At 33.9% G+C, this 22753-nt stretch overlaps 5 protein-coding genes and 1 long non-coding RNA gene across 8 annotated transcripts; 2 read left to right on the plus strand and 4 right to left on the minus strand.

Annotated features, from left to right (window-relative positions):
• Positions 1-643: 643 nt before the first annotated feature.
• On the minus strand, positions 644-1594 carry LOC105796098 (3'-5' exonuclease). The gene has a single exon (XM_012625725.2). It carries the CDS (start codon positions 1477-1479, stop codon positions 832-834), a length of 648 nt encoding a protein of 215 aa, XP_012481179.1. The 5' UTR covers positions 1480-1594; the 3' UTR covers positions 644-831.
• Positions 1595-2073: 479 nt separating this feature from the next.
• LOC128039743 (uncharacterized) lies at positions 2074-2844 on the minus strand. Its single transcript, XR_008194238.1, has 2 exons — positions 2697-2844; positions 2074-2595 (listed from the first exon to the last, which is right to left on the minus strand). It is a non-coding gene; the product is annotated as an uncharacterized LOC128039743 (long non-coding RNA).
• A 234-nt stretch (positions 2845-3078) lies between these two features.
• LOC105796918 (nuclear poly(A) polymerase 3) lies at positions 3079-7637 on the plus strand. 2 transcript variants are annotated; one of them, XM_012626765.2, is made up of 10 exons: positions 3079-3374; positions 3485-3562; positions 3643-3750; positions 4851-4913; positions 5010-5171; positions 5249-5362; positions 5487-5549; positions 5664-5969; positions 6458-6622; positions 7039-7637. In XM_012626765.2, the coding sequence occupies exons 1-10, from the start codon at positions 3342-3344 to the stop codon at positions 7426-7428; spliced, it is 1482 nt and encodes a 493-aa protein (XP_012482219.1). In that variant the 5' UTR covers positions 3079-3341; the 3' UTR covers positions 7429-7637. The 2 variants fall into 2 exon arrangements, with proteins under 2 accessions (XP_012482219.1, XP_012482221.1); XM_012626767.2 differs by having other exon boundaries at positions 5496-5549.
• Positions 7638-7925: 288 nt separating this feature from the next.
• LOC105796922 (nuclear poly(A) polymerase 3-like) lies at positions 7926-14577 on the minus strand. Its single transcript, XM_052628818.1, has 9 exons — positions 14439-14577; positions 13688-13791; positions 13322-13450; positions 13129-13227; positions 12990-13025; positions 12267-12428; positions 11470-11775; positions 8508-8672; positions 7926-8114 (listed from the first exon to the last, which is right to left on the minus strand). The coding sequence occupies exons 1-9, from the start codon at positions 14575-14577 to the stop codon at positions 7926-7928; spliced, it is 1329 nt and encodes a 442-aa protein (XP_052484778.1).
• Positions 14578-15896: 1319 nt separating this feature from the next.
• On the plus strand, positions 15897-18998 carry LOC105796919 (uncharacterized). 2 transcript variants are annotated; one of them, XM_012626776.2, is made up of 6 exons: positions 15897-16575; positions 16751-16805; positions 16902-17037; positions 17171-17498; positions 17883-18011; positions 18094-18998. In XM_012626776.2, the coding sequence occupies exons 1-6, from the start codon at positions 16461-16463 to the stop codon at positions 18567-18569; spliced, it is 1239 nt and encodes a 412-aa protein (XP_012482230.1). In that variant the 5' UTR covers positions 15897-16460; the 3' UTR covers positions 18570-18998. The 2 variants fall into 2 exon arrangements, with proteins under 2 accessions (XP_012482230.1, XP_012482232.1); XM_012626778.2 differs by having other exon boundaries at positions 16486-16575; positions 16751-16794.
• Positions 18999-19553: 555 nt separating this feature from the next.
• Positions 19554-22060, minus strand: LOC105796921 (uncharacterized). Its single transcript, XM_012626780.2, has 5 exons — positions 21901-22060; positions 20555-20699; positions 20284-20479; positions 20154-20173; positions 19554-19932 (listed from the first exon to the last, which is right to left on the minus strand). The coding sequence occupies exons 2-5, from the start codon at positions 20668-20670 to the stop codon at positions 19902-19904; spliced, it is 363 nt and encodes a 120-aa protein (XP_012482234.1). The 5' UTR covers positions 20671-20699; positions 21901-22060; the 3' UTR covers positions 19554-19901.
• Between the last annotated feature and the right edge of the window lie 693 nt (positions 22061-22753).

The following is a 22753-nucleotide window of genomic DNA, read 5'->3' on the forward strand; positions in this document are numbered from 1 at the left end:
AAGACTTACTCCACTGTTACCCCTACCATACGGAACTCTCAATCTCGCCCACCTCCAATCACCATGCCAACCTCGAATCACTCCTTAAGGCTCTTGGCCACCATGCAAACCTCCACCCCCGGTCAAAGGCCTCAACACAACTAATAAGGTCTATCATAACCAAAGAACTATTGACATATTATGTAAACAAGGATCTCTTGCAATAGGATGCATGATATCACATTTCAAAGTCATTTATGGCACACAAGTTCAATCTACAAGTTAATAATTAGCATGAAAGATTTAAACCAAGCTGGTTCAAGGTCAAATCTAAGTTTTGTCAGTATCGTAGATGGAAATGTAGTTCAAGGAGGACATCTACTTAATGTTAATCTAAGTCCTTGTTTCTTTCTAAACAAGAAATCAATTTGGGGTCGGCTGAAACTTGAAAACCATGATAAAAAGCAACACCTAGCATCATACTAAGTTATAATTCAACAAGCAAGATTAATATTAACGTCAGAAAGAAGTATTGGTCTCCATGATTATAGTTTACTTGCATCACACAGAGGTGAACTTCTCTAGGATGAATGAAACAGAGACATTCTTAAAATGATCATCAAAGTCACAAACAACAAGAACTTAACAGAATTGCAAAACCATCAAATACAAAAGAAATAATATCATTTATCAGAAAAATTTTCAAACTTCAATGGATCAGCATAGTATGAAATCCATATCCATGAAGCAAAAGAAAGCGTGTTAAAGAGTATCTAATCCAGACAAAAAGGAACCCTTCACTAGCCATTGAAGCAAAACACTTAAAACCCTTCATTTTTCCAGTCTTCCAGCCTACCAATTCCAAACTTGCAATACCCTCCCCAATTCAAAACTAACATAAGCATCAACACAAGCATACTGGATTTGCTCTAAAGAAAGCCGATAATCATTCCAATTACTGACCCCAATACTTTGAGGCTTCCTAACATCAGGAGCACCCAAAAGTATCTCAGCCAACTTCTCCATAGACAACTGTGAACTCAACCCATTTCTCTCAGCAGCAACATGACGAGCATCAACCACCCTGGAAACTGAAAGCCTATGCTCAGACCTCAACAACATAGCTATGTCACTATGGTTCCAAACTCCGACGAAAGTATTACGAGGATCACTCAAGAAGCGACGGAGAGATAAGGGCACGGTATCTGCATGTAGGAGTTGGAAGATGAGGCATTGATGTCCGATGCAAAGTTGAAGAGTGGCTGCTGCAGAGTGGGCGAGGGAAGAGTAAGGGCTCCATTGAACCCCGAGGCCGACGACGAGCCTGTGGCGACGGATACTGTGGAGACGAAGGACTCTGAAGAGCCAGTTGCGGACAACAGATGGGGTGGTGGTGACTGTGGTGATAATGGGAGTTGAGAAGAAAGTTACCGTGTAAGTTCGGAATCTGTATGGGTCTGGGTTGAAATGGGGCGAGATGGTGATGTAGTCATCATTCATGGCGGATTTGGGGACAATTTTTTAAGCCTATCTGAAATGGGATTTAGGTCAAACCTGTGGAAATGGATTGGTTAAAACAAGGCAGCGGTTAATAAGGACGGAAATTTGAGACAAAAGTTGCTATATTTCCTCCTTTTATTTTGTGAATTTAAGGAGAAAATATGAAAATAATGTAATCGCAAACTGCTGTATATCTGACTTCCTCTGCAAGTAACCTTTGCCTCGGGGATATTTAAGGGTAAATTTTTGTCCGTGACCTTTAATTTTTGTGTTTATTCCATTTCTAGTCATAACTTTTGAATCATTTCATTCCAATCTTTTATTTATTAAAATGATCCCATTTCCCAATTATATCACGATTTTTAAGTTAATTGGCCTAAGATTTAATAATTACAAATTCATTCTCCCTTCCCCATTTATAATCTAATTGCTTGCTTTAAGAATTGAGAAAAATAACATGGAAAACCACTCTTTGGACCCAAGTGAATTAAAAAAATATAAAGATTAATGAGTTTGAATTTTATAACTTGAATGTCCTAAAATCTAAATGACAAATTTATGTGGTTTGTGTTATGAAATAAAGATAAAAGAGTCTAAAGAACAAAAGGACTATGAATTTTATTGATAAATAGAGATGTTTACAATATTTTTCTAAAGTTTGTAAACTTAAATTGATCTCGACGACATTTACGATAAAGTGGCGACTTTCTATGATGAGATATGCCACTGCCGCCATTTCACTTGTTTCTTCCACTGTTGGACGTGCCCCCAATAAACATCACATGCTCATTCAATAAAACCCAACGCATCTCTGAAAAATCAATCAGAACAATGAGCTTACAACACCTGGAAATCATTGATCAATTAGAATACCACTCCACTCTTTAAGTTCAACATTGACCTCCATTGAAAATTCAATAGAAAACCCCTCTGGCATAAGCAGCATCAACAACAGAATTGGGCTCAGTGAAACCATTATTGAACTAAAAAATCTTCCATGTTGAACCACCAGGAGGACATAACAATTGTTTCTATTTGTACCCAACACAAAGATAAGGCATTTAGGGCAGGTTGCATCTAAGGAAAAAGTCGCCACTTCGAAGAAGAGAGGTTCCCCTAAATGCAGCAGCTGAATTACTTCAGTTGAAAATGGAGAGTACAAAAAGAATGACATTTTTCCTTGTTCTAAATAATCTAACACAGTGAAAAGAACCCACCCGTATTAAGGAAAACTCAACTCTTTTCCCCTCTCACTGATTCTTCTGCAACGTACTCTCCAGAAAGAGGATCAAGCAGTCGACACTCACCAGATACTTGAAAATTCAGGGGATTTCTTTATGAATGGCGGAAATATGGCAATTAAGGACTGCCCATGCCTTGCAAACGCCTTGTATCCAGATCCGATCAACCCAACCCAAACGTCTAATTATATCTTCAAAGATGTCGTGAGGGAGATCCGACCAATTAACACTCATCCCTCCTTCCGTTTCGGTTGCTGAGATAGTAGAGGTTGGATTCGTGGAAGAGGAGATGGCGGCGCCGGAACCGAACTGGTTACAAGGGCTAAGACTTAAGACGGAACGTGTTATTTTTTTTGGTTCTCGTCTGGTGAATAAATCACAAAGTTGATTTTAAAAGGAATAAATTACACGTGTATTTTTAGAGGTATGAAAGGAACAAACGCTCATCAACCGCCTTTTCTCTCTACGTGTCACTCTCAATAGACCCTAAACTTCCCTCCATCTCTCTTCCTTTTTATTTATTTTTTATTTCCTTCCCATCTCTTTTAAAAAAAATTAAGCACAGCACAAAAACCAAACACACACAAAAAAAGAAAAAAAAAAGAAAAAAAGAGGAAGAAAATGAAAGAGGAAAGATCACTCTCACTTCTTCAGGTATATAAAATGAACCTTACCCACATTTTCTTCACTTATATTTCATTATTTTTGTTATTATCTTTATTCTTTTTTCCATTAAATTATTTTTCGTTGGTGGAATTTTTTAGTTAATGGTGAATGAAGGACTGGTGCCATCTCCAGAAGAAGAAGAGAATAGGAAAACTTTCATTGAAAAACTTAAACAAGTATGCCCTTTGATCCTTTCATTTGATTGTTTTAATCATTTTTATTAATCTTTTATGGCTGAAAATCATGGTTTTTGCAGATTGTAGTGGCGTGGGTTAAGCGAGTAGCTTGGCAACGTCGGCTTCCTAAACAAGACATAGCCGTTAGCAGTGCTACCTTATTAACATATGGCTCTTATGGCCTTGGGGTTAGCTCATTTAATTTCCTTTCCAAGTGAAGCTGTAGCTTTCTATATATGCATAGCTTGCCACCCACAGGATTTGTCTAGGAGTAAAATTGTAAATGAACCTGGGTTTGATACAGGCGGTTTAGGAGTGAAATGTTAAACGCGCCAGGTCAACACGAGATATTACTTAGTTAAGATTATAGAGAAAAGGGTAAATAAATATAGCTTGCCAACTAAATTTATCAAATTGATGATCAGGTTCTTGGTTTAGAGTCCAACATTGATGCTTTACGTGTTGGTCCTTACTCATTTTGACAACTACTATGTGTTGATACAAGAGAGTTTTTGCTCGAGACTATGTGGGAGGGAAATAGGTTCTGGCAAAACGGTACTCAAATTGTATTACCAGGGCAAACAAAAGAATAAATAAACGTAGCTTGCCAACTGAATTTAACAATTTATTGATCACATTCATGGTTCAGATTATGACATCGTGTTTTATGTGTTGATATTGGTCCTTACTGATTTTAACAACAATTATGTATTGATACGAGAGAGTGCATTGTTGAGATTACCTGAGGCAATAAGGTTTAGGCAAAATGGTATTCGAATTGTATTAACAGGGAAAAGAGAAGAATAAATAAACATAGCTTGCCAACTGAATTTTACAATTTATTGATCAGGTTCATGGTTCAGAGTACTACATCAATGCTTTATTGGTTAGTCCTTATTGAATTTAACAGCTGTTATGTGTTGATGCGAGAGAATGCATCCTTAAGATTACCTGACGGGGGAGAGAATTAAGTTTAGGCAAAATGATACCTGGATTGTATTACCAGGAAAAGAAAAAAAATAGAATAAATGAACATAGCTTGCTAACCGAATTTTAACAGTTTATAGACAGGTTCATGGTTCAGAGTCTGACATCTATGCTTTATGCGTTGTTCCTTATTGAACTTGGCAGCTGTTATGTGTTGATACGAGAGAGTGAATCCTTAATATTACCTGAGAGGGAATTAAGTTTTAAGTTTAGGCAAAATGATACCCGGATTGTATTTTCAGGAAAAAACAAGAATAAATAAGCATACTTACTGACTGAATTGTAACATTTTATTGATCAGGTTCATGGTTCAGAGTCAGACATTGATGCTTTATGTGTCGGTCCTTACTTTGCCACCATGGTAGTAAGTAGATTTAATTGCTTCATAAATTTTCCTTTTTATTTTATTTGAAGTTTCGAATTAGTATGGTTTCAAATATTGGTAATTGTAACAATACAGGATGATTTCTTTATTGTTCTATATAACATGCTTAAGAGCAGACCTGAGGTATCTGAGATTTATTGTGTAAAAGATGTAAAAGTCCCACTAATGCGTTTTGTGTTCGATGGAATCTTGATAGATCTTCCCTTTGTGCAGCTTAAAATTTTAGTTGTTCCAGAGGTGAGCTTAAGCATTACTGTTTTGCATTTAAATATTATGTCACGGAAAATTGATTAGCTTTAGCCTTTGGAGTGCAGAATTTAGACATTTTAAATCCTGTGTTTTTGAGAGATATTGATGAAACTGGTTGGAAAAGCTTGTCCAGGGTGCTCGCAAACACACAGATTTGTCGGCTTGTTCCGGACTTGAAGGTACTTACTACTTCAGTTTCTTTTTTTCTTTTTTTGGTAATTTGATAATATTTGGAAATACTATTTTTTCTTGGAATGTTGTGCACTTTCAATATATGTGAATCTAATGCTTAGTGTACTTTAGAAATTCCAGTCAATGTTACGATGTGTCAAATTTTGGGCAAAGAGACGAGGAGTGTATGGTAATGTAAGTGCTACGTGCTTGCTATTGCTCTTATGGTATACTTCTGCTTGATTTCATCTTTTCTTTAGTATAAGATTATTTTGCTGATTATACCAACTAATGATGTACTGGTTGCAGCTAAATGGGTTTCTTGGAGGAATTCATTTGGCAATTCTTGCTGCTTTTGTTTGTCAATGTGATCCATTTGTGGGTTTGAGTGCTCTAATTTCACATTTCTTCAAAAAATTTGCTTTTTGGCCTTGGCCTAGACCGGTTGAACTGCAAGATGAAACGTTACATCCTACTCTAAATCCCACAGAGACGCGGTTATATATGCCCATTCGATTGCCATTTAGTTCTTATGAATATTGCCATTCAAACATCACTAAAAGCACATTCTATAAAATCAGAACTGAGTTTCTTCGTGGCCATAACTTAACCAAGGTACAATTTGTTCTTTATTATTCCTGTTCTTTTTTTTTTCCTTGAGCACCAAAATCCGAATGAGAGGAGAGTGAAATGGAAGGAAATAGTTGAGATTGGTGGCATGAAGGCTGGACCTATACTGAAAAGGCAATGTTCAGAAAGATAAACAAGAATAAAATGGAAGGAAAAGTATTATATTTAAGAAGGATACAACACTTGATTGGTAGCTTTTGCCTTCGATTTCTTTTCATCAACATTTGGCTGAAGCATTAGAAAAATAATTCTTCTAAATCTTTCCCTTCTAAAGTGTGATCGTTCCACCCCTTTTCATTGCCTTTCAATACGAAAACTTTTTATCTATTTGTGTTGTTTGTAGAATAGTAAGTCTAGTTCTTGAAGATGAATGTGAGAGGAAATAAATAGAGTTATTTGGATTTTCTAAAGTGTTTTTTTTAAAGTATATCAACTCATTTGCAACTAATTAAAAACATGTTTTGGTATTGCAGGATCTTCTGAAGTTTGATTTTGATTGGCACAATGTATTGGAGCCTTTTCCTTACACAAAGAAATATGCTTGGTTTCTCAAAATTTTTCTTTCAGCTTCTAAGCAGGATGAGCTTGGAGACTGGGTGGGTTGGATAAAGTCTCGCTTTTGCTGTCTTCTCTTCAAGGTATGTATCCTACAGTGCCCTCTTTTTTATTAAAAGGTACAATAGAGAGGAAGTGGGATGTTGTTGGTAGGACTCGATTATATATCCTTGATGCATCTAGGGTATAAATCAATGAGTCAAATGCGAAATAACATAAACTCTCTGTTGTCATCATTCTCAAAGTTTATGGTGAATAATGGTTATCTATCACATTTTGGCACGTCAGTTTTTTAAGTTTGAAAGGAACCCCTCTGACCATTTAGGTCTAGGGTTTCACCGGTCGCATTTGCAAGTCTTATTCTACATGTGCCAAATTCTTTCAGTACTTTTTTTGCTGCATAATGTTTCTCTTATTTACAAAATCCTAGTTTGATTTTCCGTATATTCCATATTTTGGTATAGTCTCTACCATTTGATGAGGCTCTTACTTATTACAGCTAGAGGAGGTACAGGGTCTTTGTGACCCGAATCCCACAGAATACATCGATGTCAACATAGCAGATCCACATGTCATTTTCTACTGGGGCTTACAAGCAGGCAAAACTAATGCCATAGACATCAAATCCGTGAAGGATGTTTTCTGGAGGAATATCAGTACCGGGTATCAAGGCCCTTTCGGAAAAATAGAGTTATCTATTGTGAAAGCCTCTCAAGTTCCCAAGTCTGCTCAATTCGATACCTTGAGCCAGAAAAGAAAAAAAGCTTGTTGGAAGATGATGGACTACCATCAACGAAGGATCCCTATATACTCGCAGCATGTTCCGCAATATATTGTTGGGTACGTATCGACAAATGGGGACCCTGAGTACCCAAGTGCTGGGGTATAGAATTTAGCTACCCTGATTTTACAAATTGGCTTTTACATTTTCATGGTTGCCTAGTTCATATGAAATTTATAACAAGATAGGGAAGTGTATGATTGTGTTTTACTGAAAATGAATGCTGAAGGCTAGAAACCCAAAGGGGTATCCTTTTGTTTCTTTTGCACTTTTACACTTTCCAAAATAAAAAGAATACCCTTCGGGATTGTCTCCAATATTTTCTTTATAATGTTTTATATGTTAAATATTGAGAAATTATATATTTCTAGATAAAAACACATTTCAATAACATTGATTGAAATAAGTTTATATTTTTCTTAAATCATTAATTAATTTAAACAAAAATTAAAATTATAAAAATATTATAATATTAGTGCACAAACAATCCGTGCATCACCATACTTATAAAAAAACAGAAATAAACAGTCACGTTATACATGACATCCACATGGTATCGAATTGAGCAGACTTGGGAACTTGAGAGGCTTGCACAATAGATAACTCTATTTTCCGAAAGGGCCTTGATACCCGGTACTGATATTCTTCCAAAAAACATCCTTCACGGATTTGATGTCTATGGCATTAGTTTTGCCTGCTTGTAAGCCCCAGTAGAAAATGACATGTGGGTCTACTATGTTGACATCGATGTATTCTACAGGATTAGGGTCACAAAGACCCTGTACCTCCTCTAGCTGCAATAAGTAAAAGCCTCATCAAAGGTAGAGACTATACCAAAATATGGAATTTTGTAAATAAGAGAAACATTACGCAGCAAAAAAAGTACTGAAAGCATTTGGCCCATGTAGAATAAGACTTGCAAATGTGACCGATGAAACCCTGGACCTAAATGGTTAGAGGGGTTCCTTTCAAACTTAGAAAACTGACGTGCCAAAATGTGATAGATAACCATTATTCACCATAAACTTTGAGAATGATGACAACAGCTAGTTTATGTTGTTTCGCATTTGACTTATTGATTTGTACCCTAGATGCATCAAGGATATGTAACCGAGTCCTACCAACAACATCCCCCTTCCTCTCTATTGTACCTTTTAATAAAAAAGAGGGTACTGTAGGATACGTACCTTGATGAGAAGACAACGGAAGCAAGACTTTATCCAACCCACCCAGTCTCCAAACTCATCCTGATTAGAAGCCAAAAGAAAAATTTTGAGAAACCGAACATATTTCTTTGTGTAAGGAAAAGGCTCCAATACATTGTGCCAATCAAAATCAAACTTCAAAAGATCCTGCAATACCAAAACATGTTTTTTAATCTGTTGCAAATGAGTTGATATACTTAAAAAAAAAACACTTTAGAAAATCCAAATAACTCTATTTATTTATGTAACACCCCAAACCCGGTCTAAACGTTATGACAGAATCTGGCGATGTCACATTGTAACACCCCTTACCCGTATTCGACGTCGGAATAGGGTACGAGGCATTACTAGAAGACATACATTTGTATACGTATTAAACCGAGTTACAAAATTTAATCCGAATTAAAACTTTCAAATTATTAACGTGTTTTTATAATTCTTTACAACATATCATCGAAATATTATATTCATAACAAATAGGGCCTATGAGACCCGATATTTACTCATGTAATTCAAAGCTTCATTTCTATTTCATTCAATTCACAATTTCTCATGTTCACAATTCAAATAAATTTCTCAATCCAATATATATATTTCAATCATCTAATAATATAATTCAAGTTACACGAACTTACCAGGCTAAATTGCAGAAATACCAAAATTTAGGGACATTTTGGTGATTTTCTATTTTCCTCGAATTTCCACCCAATCTTGATATAAATTAATATTTCATTTAATTTATTAATTTAAATAATAAAACAATTCATTTCGTGCAATTTGGTCACTTTTTGAGATTTTTACAAAATTACCCTTAAAATTTTACTTTTATTCAATTTAGTCCCTGAACCTAAAACATGTAAATTAGCTATTTAAAATAAACTCATATTAGCTGAATATTCACATATATTTTCCTCCTCCTCCACTTCATTCCACATCCTTGATATAATAATACCACTATTAACTTGTTTACTCATAACAAGCTGTTCACTTGAGTCATAGTCACTAAATTAATTATATCTTAAGCTACAGAATTTCGAATTGAGATCTGAAAATTTTCTCTGAAACTAGGCTCACATACATTCTCACTATAAAATTTTTATAATTTTTAGTTTAGCCAATAAGTACAGTTTATTCTTTAAAGTTTCCCCTATTTCACTGTTTGACAGTTCTAACCCCTTCTCACTAAAAATTAATTATCTCTTTGTACAGAATTCAGATGATGTTCCTGTTTGTTTTTATTGAAAATAGAGTCATTAAGGATTTTAAACATATAAATTATAACCCATAATTATTTTTGTACAATTTTTAATGATTTTTCCAAGTCAGAACAGGGAACCAGAATTCATTCTGACCTTGTCTCACAAAATTTATTATATCTCATGATTTACAATTCCATTACTTACACAGTTTCTTCTATGAGAAACTAGACTCAGTAAGAATTATTTCCATATTTTATTTATACTCTAATTCTATTTCCACAATTTATGGTGATTTTTCAAAGTTAACCTACTACTGCTGTCTAAAACTGTTTTAGTGCAAAATGTTGATTACTAGGTGTATAACTCTTTTATTTCCTTTTCTCTATAATATTTTCCATCACTTTCACTTATTTATCTTCACTAATATATCAAGAAAATAAGACCTTATATAAGAAAACTCTACTATAACATTATTTCTATGCTTTTTCAATAATATCAAACTTAAAAATATATTGAAATCTTGATGTTCTTACCTTGTGTTATTGATTTCAATCTTTAACTTGATTTTCTCTCTCCTCCAGCTTCTATTTCTTGAATCTAACTTGATATTCTAGCTCCCCATTGTCTCCTTGTTATTCTTCTCTCTTGGAAGCTATAGAAATTCTTTTGATTTCTAGGTGAAAATGGTAAATTTTTGGTGGAATGACCAAATTGTAAAAAAAGTAAAACTTTCTTTCTTCTCCTCTCTTTCACGTTAGTTGCATGGAAATATGGTGGAATGGATGATTCTTCATCTTCCTTTTCTTATATATACTTTTTATACTAATAAAATAATAAAATATCATTTACAAATTAAATTAAAATATTAATAAACTAATATTTATTTAATTAATTAATATAAAATATCTCCAACATCATCATTACCTTCTAGATTTATCTCTTCTAATTGACCATTCTGCCCTTTATAATCTTTAAAAATTCCATCCTTGAGTCATTACTTAATTTGATAAAATTATGATTTAGTCCTCAAAATTCTTCACCTTTTCAATTTGGTCCTAATTCATCCATTTTCCTTAGTTTCTAGATTATTCCACCCTTAAAATATTTACTCTATTGGTCCTTCAACTTTTTCGTATTTAAACTTTAATCTCTCAAATTTTAAATATTTACTCTTGGGCAACAAAACTTTTCTCACTTTTGCGATTTAATCCTTTCTTGAATTAATATGTCATAATATAATTCCCAATGTTACCATAACTCAAAATTTCCCTTTTTGTCACTTTATTTCCTTATTTTACTATCAAGGATACCTACTTTCTTACTGTAGTAATTTTCGAGATATTACAATTTGCTGTCACATTCATCCTCAAGAAGTAGACTTACTATTCTACAAACAACACAAATAGATTAAAAGTTTCTGTACTGGAAGGCAATGAGAAGGGATGGAACGATCACACTTTAGAAGGGAAAGATTTAGAAGAATTATTTTTCCTTCTACTTCAGCCAAATGTTGGTGAAAAGAAATCGAAGGCAAAAGCTACCAATCAAGTGTTGTATCCTTCTTAAATATAATACTTTTCCTTCCATTTTATTCATGTCTATCTTTCTGAGCCTGTCCTTTACCGTATAGGTCCAGCCTTCATGCCACCAATCTCAACTCTTTCCTTCCATTTCACTCTCCTCTCATTCGGATTTTGGTGCTCAAGGGAAAAAAAAGAACAAGAATAATAAAGAACAAATTGTACCTTAGTTAAGTTATGGCCACGAAGAAACTCAGTTCTGATTTTATAGAATGTGCTTTTGGTGATGTTTGAATGGCAATATTCATAAGGACTAAATGGCAACCGAATGGGAATATATAACCGCGTCTCTGTGGGATTTAGAGTAGAATGTAACATTCCATCTTGCAGTTCAACCGGTCTAGGCCAAGGCCAGAAAGCAAACGTTATGAAGAAATGTGAAATTAGAGCACTCAAACCCACATATGGATCACACTGACAAACAAAAGCAGCAAGAATTGCCAAATGAATTCCTCCAAGAAACCCATTTAGCTGCAACCAGTACATCATTAGTTGGTATAATCAACAAAATAATCTTATGCTAAAGAAAAGATGAAATCAAGCAGAAGTATACCATAAGAGCAATAGCAAGCACATAGCACTTACATTACCATACACTCCTCGTCTCTTTGCCCAAAATTTGACACATCGTAACATTGACTGGAATTTCTAAAGTACACTAAGCATTAGATTCACATACACTGAAAGTGCACAACATTCCAAGAAAAAATAGTGTTTCCAGATGCCATCAAATTACCAAAAAAGAAAAAAAGAAACTAAAGTAGTAAGTGCCTTCAAGTCCGGAACAATGCGACAACTCCTTGTGTTTGCGAGCACCCTGGACAAGCTTTTCCAACCAGTTTCATCAATATCTCTCAAAAACACAGGATTTAAAATGTCTAAATTCTACACTCCAAAGGCTAAGGCTAATCAATTTTCCGTGACATAATATTTAAATGCAAAACAGTAATGCTTAAGGTCACCTCTAGAACAACTAAAACTTTAAGCTGCACAAAGGGAAGATTTATCGAGATTCCATCGAACTCAAAACGCATTAGTAGGACTTTTGCGTCCTTCACATAATGAATCTCAGATACCTCAGGTCTGCTCTTAAGCATGTTATATAGAACAATAAAGAAATCATCCTGTATTGTTACAATTACCAATATTTGAAACCATACTAATTCGAAACTTCAAATAAAATAAAAAAGAAAATTTATGAAGCAATTAAATCTACTTACTACCATAGTGGCAAAGTAAGGACCGACACAAAAAGCATCGATGTCTAACTTTGAACCATGAACTTGATCAATAAAATGTTACAATTCAGTCAGTAAGTAAGCTTATTTATTCTTGTTTTTTTCGTGGAAATATAATCCGGGTATCATTCTGCCTAAACTTAAAACTTAATTCCCTCCCAGGTAATCTTAAGGATTCATTATCTCGTATCAACACGTAACAGCTGCCAAGTTCAGTAATGAACAACGCATAAAGCATAGATGTCAGACTTTGAACCATGAACTTGTCAATAAAATGTTAAAATTTAGTTGGCAAGCTATGTTCATTTATTCTATTTTTTTCTTTTCCTAGTAATACAATCCAGGTATCATTTTGCCTAAACTTAATTCTCTCCCCCGCCAGGTAATCTTAAGGATGCATTCTCTCGCATCAACACATAACAGCTGTTAAATTCAGTAAGGACTAACCGATAAAGCATCGATGTAGTACTTTGAACCATGAACCTAATCAATAAATTGTAAAATTTAGTTGACAAGCTATGTTTATTTATTCTTCTCTTTTCCCTGTTAATATAATTTGAGTACCATTTTGCCTAAACCTTATTGCCTCAGGTAATCTCAACAATGCACTCTCTCGTATCAACACATAACTGCTGTTAAAATCAGTAAGGACCAAGATCAATACATAAAGCACCGATGTCGTACTCTGAACCATGAACTTGATCAATAAATTGTTAAATTTAGTTGGCAAGCTACGTTTATTTATTCTTTTGTTTTCCCTGGTAATACAATTTGAATACCGTTTTTCCAGAACCTACTTCCCTCCCACGTAGTCTCGAGTAAGAACTCTCTGGTATCAACACATAGCAGTTGTCAAAATGAGTAGGACCAACACGTAAAGCATCAATGTTGGACTCTAAACCAAGAACCTGATCATCAATTTGATAAATTTAGTTGGCAAGCTATATTTATTTACCCTTTTCTCTATAATCTTAACTAAGTAATCTCTCGTATTGACCTGGCGCGTTTAACATTTCACTCCTAAATCGCCTGTATCAAACCCAGGTTCATTTACAATTTTACTCCTAGACAAATTCTGTGGGTGGCAAGCTATGCATATATAGAAAGCTACAACTTAACTTTGAAAGGAAATTAAAGGAGCTAACCCCAAGGCCATAAGAGCCATATGTTAATAAGGTAGCACTACTAGCAGCTATGTCTTGTTTAGGAAGCCGACGTTGCCAAGCTACTCGCTTAACCCACGCACAATCTGCAAAAAACCATGATTTTCAGCCATAAAAGATTAATAAAAATGATTAAAACAATCAAATGAAAGGATTAAAGGGCTTGTTTAAGTTTTCCAATGACAGTTTTCCTATTCTCTTCTTCTGGAGATGGCACCAGTCCTTCATTCACCATTAACTTAAAAATTCCACCAACAAAAAATAATTTAATGGAAAAAGGAATAAAGATAATAACAAAAATAATGAAATATAAGTAAAGAAAATGTGGGTAAGGTTCATTTTATATACCTGAAGAAGTGAGAGTGATCTTTCCTCTTCCATTTTCTTCTTCTTTTTCTTTTCTTTTTTTTTTGGTGTGTTTGGTTTTTGTGATGTGCTTAATTTTTTTCGAAAGAGATGGGAAGGAAATAAAAAAGAAATAAAAAGAAAGAGAGATGGAGGGAAGTTTGGGGTTTATTGAGAGAAAAGGCGGTTGATGAGTGTTTGTTCCTTTCGTACCTTTAAAAGTACACGTGTAATTTATTCCTTTTAAAATCAACTTTGTGATTTATTCACCAGACGGGAACAAAAAAAAAATAACACACTCCCTCTTAAGTCTTACCCCTTGTAACCAGTTTGGTTCCGGCGCCGCCGTCTCCTCTTCCTTGAATCCAACCTCTACTATCTTAGCAACCGAAATGGAAGGAGGGATGAGTGTTAATTGGTCGGATCTCCCTCACAACATCTTTGAAGATATAATTGGACATTTTGGTTGGGTTGATCGGATCCGGATACAAGGCGTTTGCAAGGCATGGGCAGTCCCTAATCGTCATATTTCCGCCATTTATAAAGAAATCCCCTGGATGTTGACAAAATTTAGTTGGAGCCCAACCAACAAGGGTCAGAATTTTCAAGTATCCAGTGAGTGTTGACTGCTTGATCCTCTTTCTGGAGAGTACATTGCGGAAGACTCGGTGAGAGGGGAAGAGAGTCGAGTTTTGGGTCTAGTTTTTACCATATACGACTCGTATTTGACTTGTATTTGCCCAGTGTGTCGCTTATTAAGCTGTCTCCACTATTTTTTTTATTTTTATTTTTGTTTTAATGCAAATTCTATCAGAATACTATGGTACATAATTTTTGGAACATGCCATTTCAGTATTTTTTTAATATTATTTAAGTAAAAAATCCTACTTTTTCGATTTGTTAATAACTTTTTGAAAAAATCATTAAAATTTTAAACAAAAACTAATATTATAAAATTATTATAAATTTAATATACACAAATGACCCGTGCATCGTATAAAAATACAAACTAATAATTATATAATCATGCATCGCATAAAAATACAAATTAGCAATTATATAACCCGTGCATCGTACAAAAATACAAACTAGCAACTATATACCTTTTCACTTTGTTGCACGAAAAAGTTTAAACTAGAAAATAGGCTTAAAATTTACATTTTGTAATATCATATATAATTAATGAGTATTTTATATTAAAATTTATTTGATTGCAAATATTTTTCATATATATTAAATTTTTTAAAATATTGATAATTCAAATTGAAATGCATTAGGAAAAAGTTAAATTATGCTTTTAGTCCATTTACCTCAAATTAGTCATTTTAGTCTTTGTACTTTTAGAATTTTTAAATTTTATTTATGGCCAAATAGTAGCTATTAAATCAACTAAGATAAGTTTTGTTTTTAAAATTTGATACGACAAATATATTATCACAAATATAATGTCATGTCAGTTTATTATTTTTATTTATTATTAAAAAATAGTTAATAAATTTAACGATTATGATTTGTATTAAGATTGAAATATCGAAATTTAAAAAAAAATAGTGACTTAGAACAATCCAAATAGAAAATATGGACTAAATATACAACTTTACGCATAATATAATATTACTAGTAGAATTCAATCAAACAAAGTTAATTGCTACCATTCAGTTAGGACTAAATATTTAAACTGTCATGTAGGACTGCCGTTAGAAGATAACGGAATTTAACGGTAGAGTGACCACTTTGTAATAAAAATTTCTATTTTTAACAAAAATTTCTAATCAATTTAACGGAATTTCTATTTTCTATCATCTGAGTTAAACAAAAATTTCTATTTTTGTAGTTTAACAAAAAATTAAAGAATGGATTCTTGGATTATGTTTAGTCGTATTTTTCTCTGGATAATTAGGGTTTAACAAGATTAGGATTCAGGATTTGTTCTTCCTCTTCGTTTCCCTTCATCGCTGCTCTTTTCCTACTTAATAATTGCATTATCTTTATGCAGTTGCAATAAAATTGTAAAAATTGTTCTGTTTTTTTTTGGGGACTTTTCTTTCAATTCATTTTAAGAGATTCTAACCTACCTGCTAAAGTTTGGGCCTTTTGCTTTTCCCCCTTTCGTTTTAGTTGTCATTCTCATTCCCCGTTCGCATTCATTTTCTTAACTTTCTTTCTTCACCTCATCTAATTTTATGGTTTTCTAATCAATTGATTCGCTTCCTTGAGAAAAAAGGATTGCTCAACTGTTAATTCACAACTGTTTTGTCCTTTTTTTCATGTTCACACGCACACAAAGTTAAATATAATATGGATGTGTAGGAGGAGTTGATTAGATTCAAGATTTGAAATGGAGAGGGTGAAAATTTCAAATTAGGGTTTGTAGATGCTTGTTTTTGGTTACTAATTGTTCTATCAACAAATGGAAGAAAACAAGGAAGGATCCACAAAATTGAAAGCCCAGGATGAGACTAGGAACCGACCCTCCATTTTTGTCATTGGATGTCCCAACGTCGGCAAGCGCACCCTGATCTCCCGTAACTCTCATTTCCTCTTCCAATTCAATTCTTCTTTAATTTTCTTATTATTGTTTTTTTACTGAAAAAAAAAGAGAATCTACTTGTTGGGAAAACAGAGTCATGGTTGCTATGCTTTTATCAGAAATTCTGGTATATTTGATCAATTTTATTATTAAAAAAAAAACCTATGCAGGGCTTGCTTCTGTGGAGTTCGAAGAAGAAGATAGCTCCCAAGTGGTAGTCCATGGGTCTGAATGCCTTTTTTCTACTCACTTTTAACTTGTTTGTTTGTATTAGTTAAAATAAAACCAAACTCTGTTGGCTGATAATTCTACCATCAACAGCTGGACTATCAATACGAAATACTACACTGCTGATGTTTCTCTGTGTATGGCTCATCTTCAAGATGGATTTTCAGCTCAAACCCTCCCTATATTTAACCATTCAACCGCCTTGGTCATGGTTTTTGATATGTCTCATGTAATCATCTTACTTTTCCCACTTCTTGTTCTGTTCCTTCTATTTCTGTTGCAATAACTCGAGTAGTATTTCTATATATATTTGTTCTATGCCCTCACCTTCCTTTTCGACTTTTTTTCTCTCTCTCTTGCAGCTGTCAACTTTTTCTGCTCTTCAGGATTGGATATCTTACACTGATATCCAAAACTTGGAGATTTTAATCTGCATCGGAAACAAAGTTGATCGAGTTCCAGGTCATCCTGTCCATGCTGAATACGCAAAACGCATACACAAACTTGATGATTCCTCTACTCATCCTTCATCTGACTTCACTCGATATGGAATTTCTGAAGCTGAAAGAAGCAGTCTATTGGAAAATGAAGACCCATCTTCCGACATTCGCAGGAAATGCTTGGAGTGGTGTATTGACCACAACATTGAGTTCATCGAAGCTTGTGCTTTGAATGCTGATTTTGACAAATGTAAGCCCATGTTTAGTTTCTGCATCATCATATCCACTTCACTTTGTTGCTACACTGTCTATACACTGAATTACTGGTATGGAATAACATGCTTTGATGCGAAATTTCCAATATACAATCATGATAAATTGTATTAATCATCACATCCTGCTCAGCAAAATGTATTTTGCCTAAAACAAGTAAAAAAGATGTGCACATGTATAATTGTGAGAAGTTTTACTTGATGTTCCCACATGACCTAGCAAATTTTTACTTTTCTCATGGAATGGGTATTAAGGTGACAATCAAAACACACAATAATGAACCTTAAATGATGGTCATGTGTAGGTTAGATATTCGTATGCTTATTATTGCTAATGTGAACAAAGAAACTGGTCCTGGCAGGTTTGTCAGTTGATGGAGATTTACAAGGAGTTGAACGTCTTTATGGTGCTATTTCTGCTCATATGTGGCCTGGAATGGTTCTGAAATCTGGTGATATGATAACTGAACCTTCGCTACCTGAGAAAGAAGGTTATGTGTGATATCTTGGTTGTTCTAATAAAAGTTCGTCCTGATTAATTACTTGCTAAAGATTATTGTTGTCCCTGTCCAGATTCATCAGAGGAAGAGCCTGATTATCAGTTTGAATATGAAGTGTTATCTGCGGGTTCAGCTGAACCAGGGAATGGCATTGTTGAAGAATGGATTTCTGCAAGTCCGGCTAACACATTCCTGGATATAGGGAAATCAGTTGATGCGGGAAATTCTGATTCAGATTGTGTTCAAGGAAACATAACCAGATGTGAAAAGGAAGAGTCACATACCTTTCCGACAGGTTCTGCTTTAGGGGAGAAAATTGACAGAATGGAACCCAATGCTGAAGAACCAGGTCGAGCTTCAGCTTCAGAAGTAGATGATGGCCCCCATTATGAATTTGAGGATTTGGAACAGTTGATGTCGGAGATTGGGAACATTCGCAGCAACTTGAGGTTAATGCCTGACTTTCAAAGGAGGGAGATGGCTGCCAAGCTGGCTATTAAAATGGCTGCCATGTTTGGAGGTGACAGTGATGATGAAGAGGAGATATGAGTTACTACTGGGACATAAGAACTTTTATATTGTTCAGAATTTTGGAAGTTATTGACATGTAGCTGAAATACAAAGTTAACTAAAAAAGGAGCCTTCATTGAAAATGTATGCTTAATTGTAGGTAAATAGAGATTTTTAGTGCAGAGAATGAAGATCTGAGTTTTGGCAATTTGACTAGTTTAATCGGGGCAAGGCAGGGCATGATGTTGGGAATTCTTTTGAAGTTGAGGCATGACGGATACAGTAGGTGGGATAGGGTGGTTGTGTTGCGGCGTGATATCCGAAAATTGACTGCCTCTTTCTATTTGCCTAGTTGATGACAATTACTTTTGAAATTTGTTGATGAGATAATTTCAAAGATGATCACTGCATTGTCCTAGTAATGTATTTATGAATAAATGTATGAATGTAAATCATTAGTTTAATCAATACTTTTTTCCTACTGTGTAACCCTATTCCTTGTTAAGCCTTGAAATCCCCTCTTTCAGGCCAGCCGGCTGTGAACCTTAAACCCTTGGCTCCTCCCTTGAGAGAGGTTCTTTCAGTTGACGAGGGCTCGTGTTTTCTCGATCTCACTATAACTCAAATAGAAGTTTAAGGATTACGGTTCAAATTTACTGGTATAGGAATGTATAATATAGGGCTTTTCTCCGAGACAAGTGTGTCTGTTTCTGTTTCTAGCCACTGTAAAATAAAGGTCAAATTACAATTTGGATCCCTCTACTATGCTCAGATTTAAGGTTTAAAATTTATATTTTAATTTGACCTAATTTACAATGACTAGTTAACACAATTATCCTAACTAAAATGAAGTGATTTTTTTTCTTAAACCACATTTCTAACAAAATCTTTTTCAATATTATAAATTGAAATGGATATTTCTAAGAAAAATTAGACATCAACATTTTAACCAAATAATTAAAGAGTATAACTATTTTGACTAACCAACCATGTGTCAGGTAAAATAATAAAAGCACATTACACTTCTAAAAAGAACACAACTTCGAACATTAAAAATGAGGAGAAACAACCATAAACCTCGCAAAGGAAAGGATTGCTCTTCACGGACTGTAAAACAAACATTAAAGAGACATTGATCATCATACCAAAAAAAATATATATTTAGTCTAACTAATGATACTGTAAAACTACTGAACCCAAAATATCTTTAATTAAAATTCATAGAGAAAGGAATCAAAAGGTAACCCCCCATAATAGTTTTACATATCGAAACAAAGCCCTAAAGAATCCAGTCTCCAGCAAATGGCAAGCAGCAAAAGGCAAGGGCAACGACTTGGCTTCTCTTTCCAGTGAGGTGTTGCAGATTCTTCTTCAGAATATATGCACAATGTCGTAGGCAAATCTGTTGAAGTTAAAGAAAGTACCAATAGGCAAAAACGATGTAGAAACAGATAAATCAGAGAAGCAGCAAAAACGACTTGGCTGCATTTTAGCAATTTAAACAAAAAAGGGACACGGACATTCATCTCAAAAACATAAAACAGGCAGATAATACGATTTAACTAGGGTTCGACAGCAAGTGCTATTGTGTGTCCGTGTAGCACTGCTAGAAAGAAAGGATACGTCCAAAATAGCACGAATGACTGCAAAAATATAATAGAACATCATTAGCTTTAGATGAAAATTTTGGCTAGACTGTTCACAAAAGAACAAGGAATATGTACGTGCAACTCATAAACATAAAGAAGCTTACCATAAGACCGCCCATGAAACCATCGAGTATAATCCGGTTCCAGCTATCAAAATATAAATGGACTGAGAACTTTGCCTTTGCTATGAGTCCAATTGAAGTAATTGCCATGACAAGAAAATAAAAGATAAACCCCATAAAGCCTGTGAACCCTAAAATTCCAGCAATAACTCCTCCGATGATAGACATAAACGTTCGGCTGCAAATTAAGACAAAGCTTAGATACTGGCATTCGACACACGATTTCACATTTCTGTAACCATGAAAAACAAACCTGTAATATATAACTTTCATGTTATTTTGCATATTCTCCGTGCTAAAGGTCGGTACGTCATTCATGGCTTCACTTGATTTCTTTTCAGACGAACTTGAATCACTATGTCCAGCCATAATGTATTCTTGCTCTGGTCTACAACTTTCTGGAAACAAAAACATAGATAAAACAATTAACCATGAATTCGATATAAACCACCAATAATCTTGATTCCATAATGTTAAATAAACAAATAAAAAAAGCAGAGCCCATATATTGCAAGGCAAGGGCGAAACCAAAATTTTATGTTAGTTAAAAAAATTGGTTTAACTATGCCACAAACCCTCGTACTATAGTTAAGTTTGAGCTTTAATCTCTATGCTTAAAACGTTAAAATTAAATCCTCCTACTTGTTTGATTTTAAAATGTTAGTCCAATCATTGACAGCATTATTAATTTCCTTTAAAAATTGCTGATACGGCGCATTGATTAACAGAAAAACATATGTCATGATATATGTTGGTATGATGTAGTATACATTAATCCACATGCCACATTTGCAATTTGTTATGCAAATTAGTAATGTTGTTAATGATTCGACTAACATTTTAGCATTTTAAGTATAGGTTCTAGATTTCAAACATAACTAGAGAACAGGAACTTGTGTCATATTTAGACCAAAAATTGAAGGATCAAGGAGATCCAATAAGCCAAAGAGGGCTAATGCCCTTTCCATTCGCCCCTTGGATCCGCCTATGTTGCAAGGTGAATTACCTAATGAAGCAGATGATAATTACTCGGAACAAAGCATAGGAACATGAAATCCAAGAATTCACAATGGAACATTAACAAGGTTTTTCAAATAAACTCGAAGAAGCAATCGAAAAGCCCTAACTGTGATAAACTAAAACGACCGATTAAGCATTGCCCACTGCACAAAACAGATATATAAAGCATTGATCTGAATCCTATTGACTATGATAGATAATCTCAATAACTGAGATTTGCTCAAGAAATAACCGTGGAAACGAAAAAAACCCGCTAAACTTCACTATTCCAATGACCCCAAAAAAATGGAAGCCGGCAGCTTTTAGAGATTTGATTCCGAAAAAAGAACATATATTATCTAATAATTCCACTATTTCAACTAATTAAAACGAAAGAAAATAAGAAAATTTAACATACTTTTTTCACATCCAAGATAATTTAAACGTAAGGATGGTATTAGATCTAAGCTTGGAGAAATCATTCAAAAACTAACAAGGAAATACAATTTAGATAAATTAAAAGTGGATTTTGATTATTAAAGCACTGTATTACAAACATAAACAAAAAAAATTAAGAAAAAATCGAAAACAAAGACTTACCCAGAGGATCGAAGAATATGAGACGGAAGACCTCTTTTTTCTGTTCTGCTACTGGGAATTCACTTCGAGATAGCAGACAACGTTTGTTTTGCAGTTTAATATTTTAACCTCAATAACTTCTAGTAAATTCCTCGATTTCCCCTCAACTTTTTTATAATTACAAAAACGTCCCCGTATATTTATCTTTCTTTCTCTAGTATATTCTAGTATTATTCAAATATTTGACTCTCTTCAATCCCGTCTTAATTCATTTGTGAAATCATTAAGTTTCTTTTTTTTTTTTGGATAAAATAACATTTAGTTCCTGAATTTAACAAGATTTTCCAATTTGACCACTAACGTTTGCATGTTTTGTCAAAATGGCCCTAATTGTGTTTTTAAGCCTTTTTTGGCCATCAAACTTTGTTATTTTTTCAATCTACTTTTTCTAACAGATTTAATGAAAGTACCGTTAAAAAAGTTAATAGAGATAATGTGAAATTTCATATGTACAATATTTTGAATGAGACGTGATTTTTACTAAGGTAACCTAATAAGATAATTACATGAGAAAAATAATAAAATAAATAATACATTAAATTATAAAACAACTCTTAGTTTAAAGTAAATAAACATAATTATCTAAAAAATTAACTCAATAGAAAAATTTATCAAGAAACAAACATATGAAAGGTTGAAACTTTTGAAATAAAAAATTGAAACCTTGAATTTATTCATTAAATCATTAGAAAAGCATATTGAAAAAAGAATAAAGATTGATAGCCAAAAAGCTCAAAAATACAATTAGGGCCATTTGACAAAACGTAAACGTTAGTGGCCAAATTAATCATTAAACGTAATTTTTTAACCACAT

This window comes from Gossypium raimondii, chromosome 3 (genome assembly GCF_025698545.1).
Source record: "Gossypium raimondii isolate GPD5lz chromosome 3, ASM2569854v1, whole genome shotgun sequence".
Taxonomy (NCBI): domain Eukaryota; kingdom Viridiplantae; phylum Streptophyta; class Magnoliopsida; order Malvales; family Malvaceae; genus Gossypium; species Gossypium raimondii.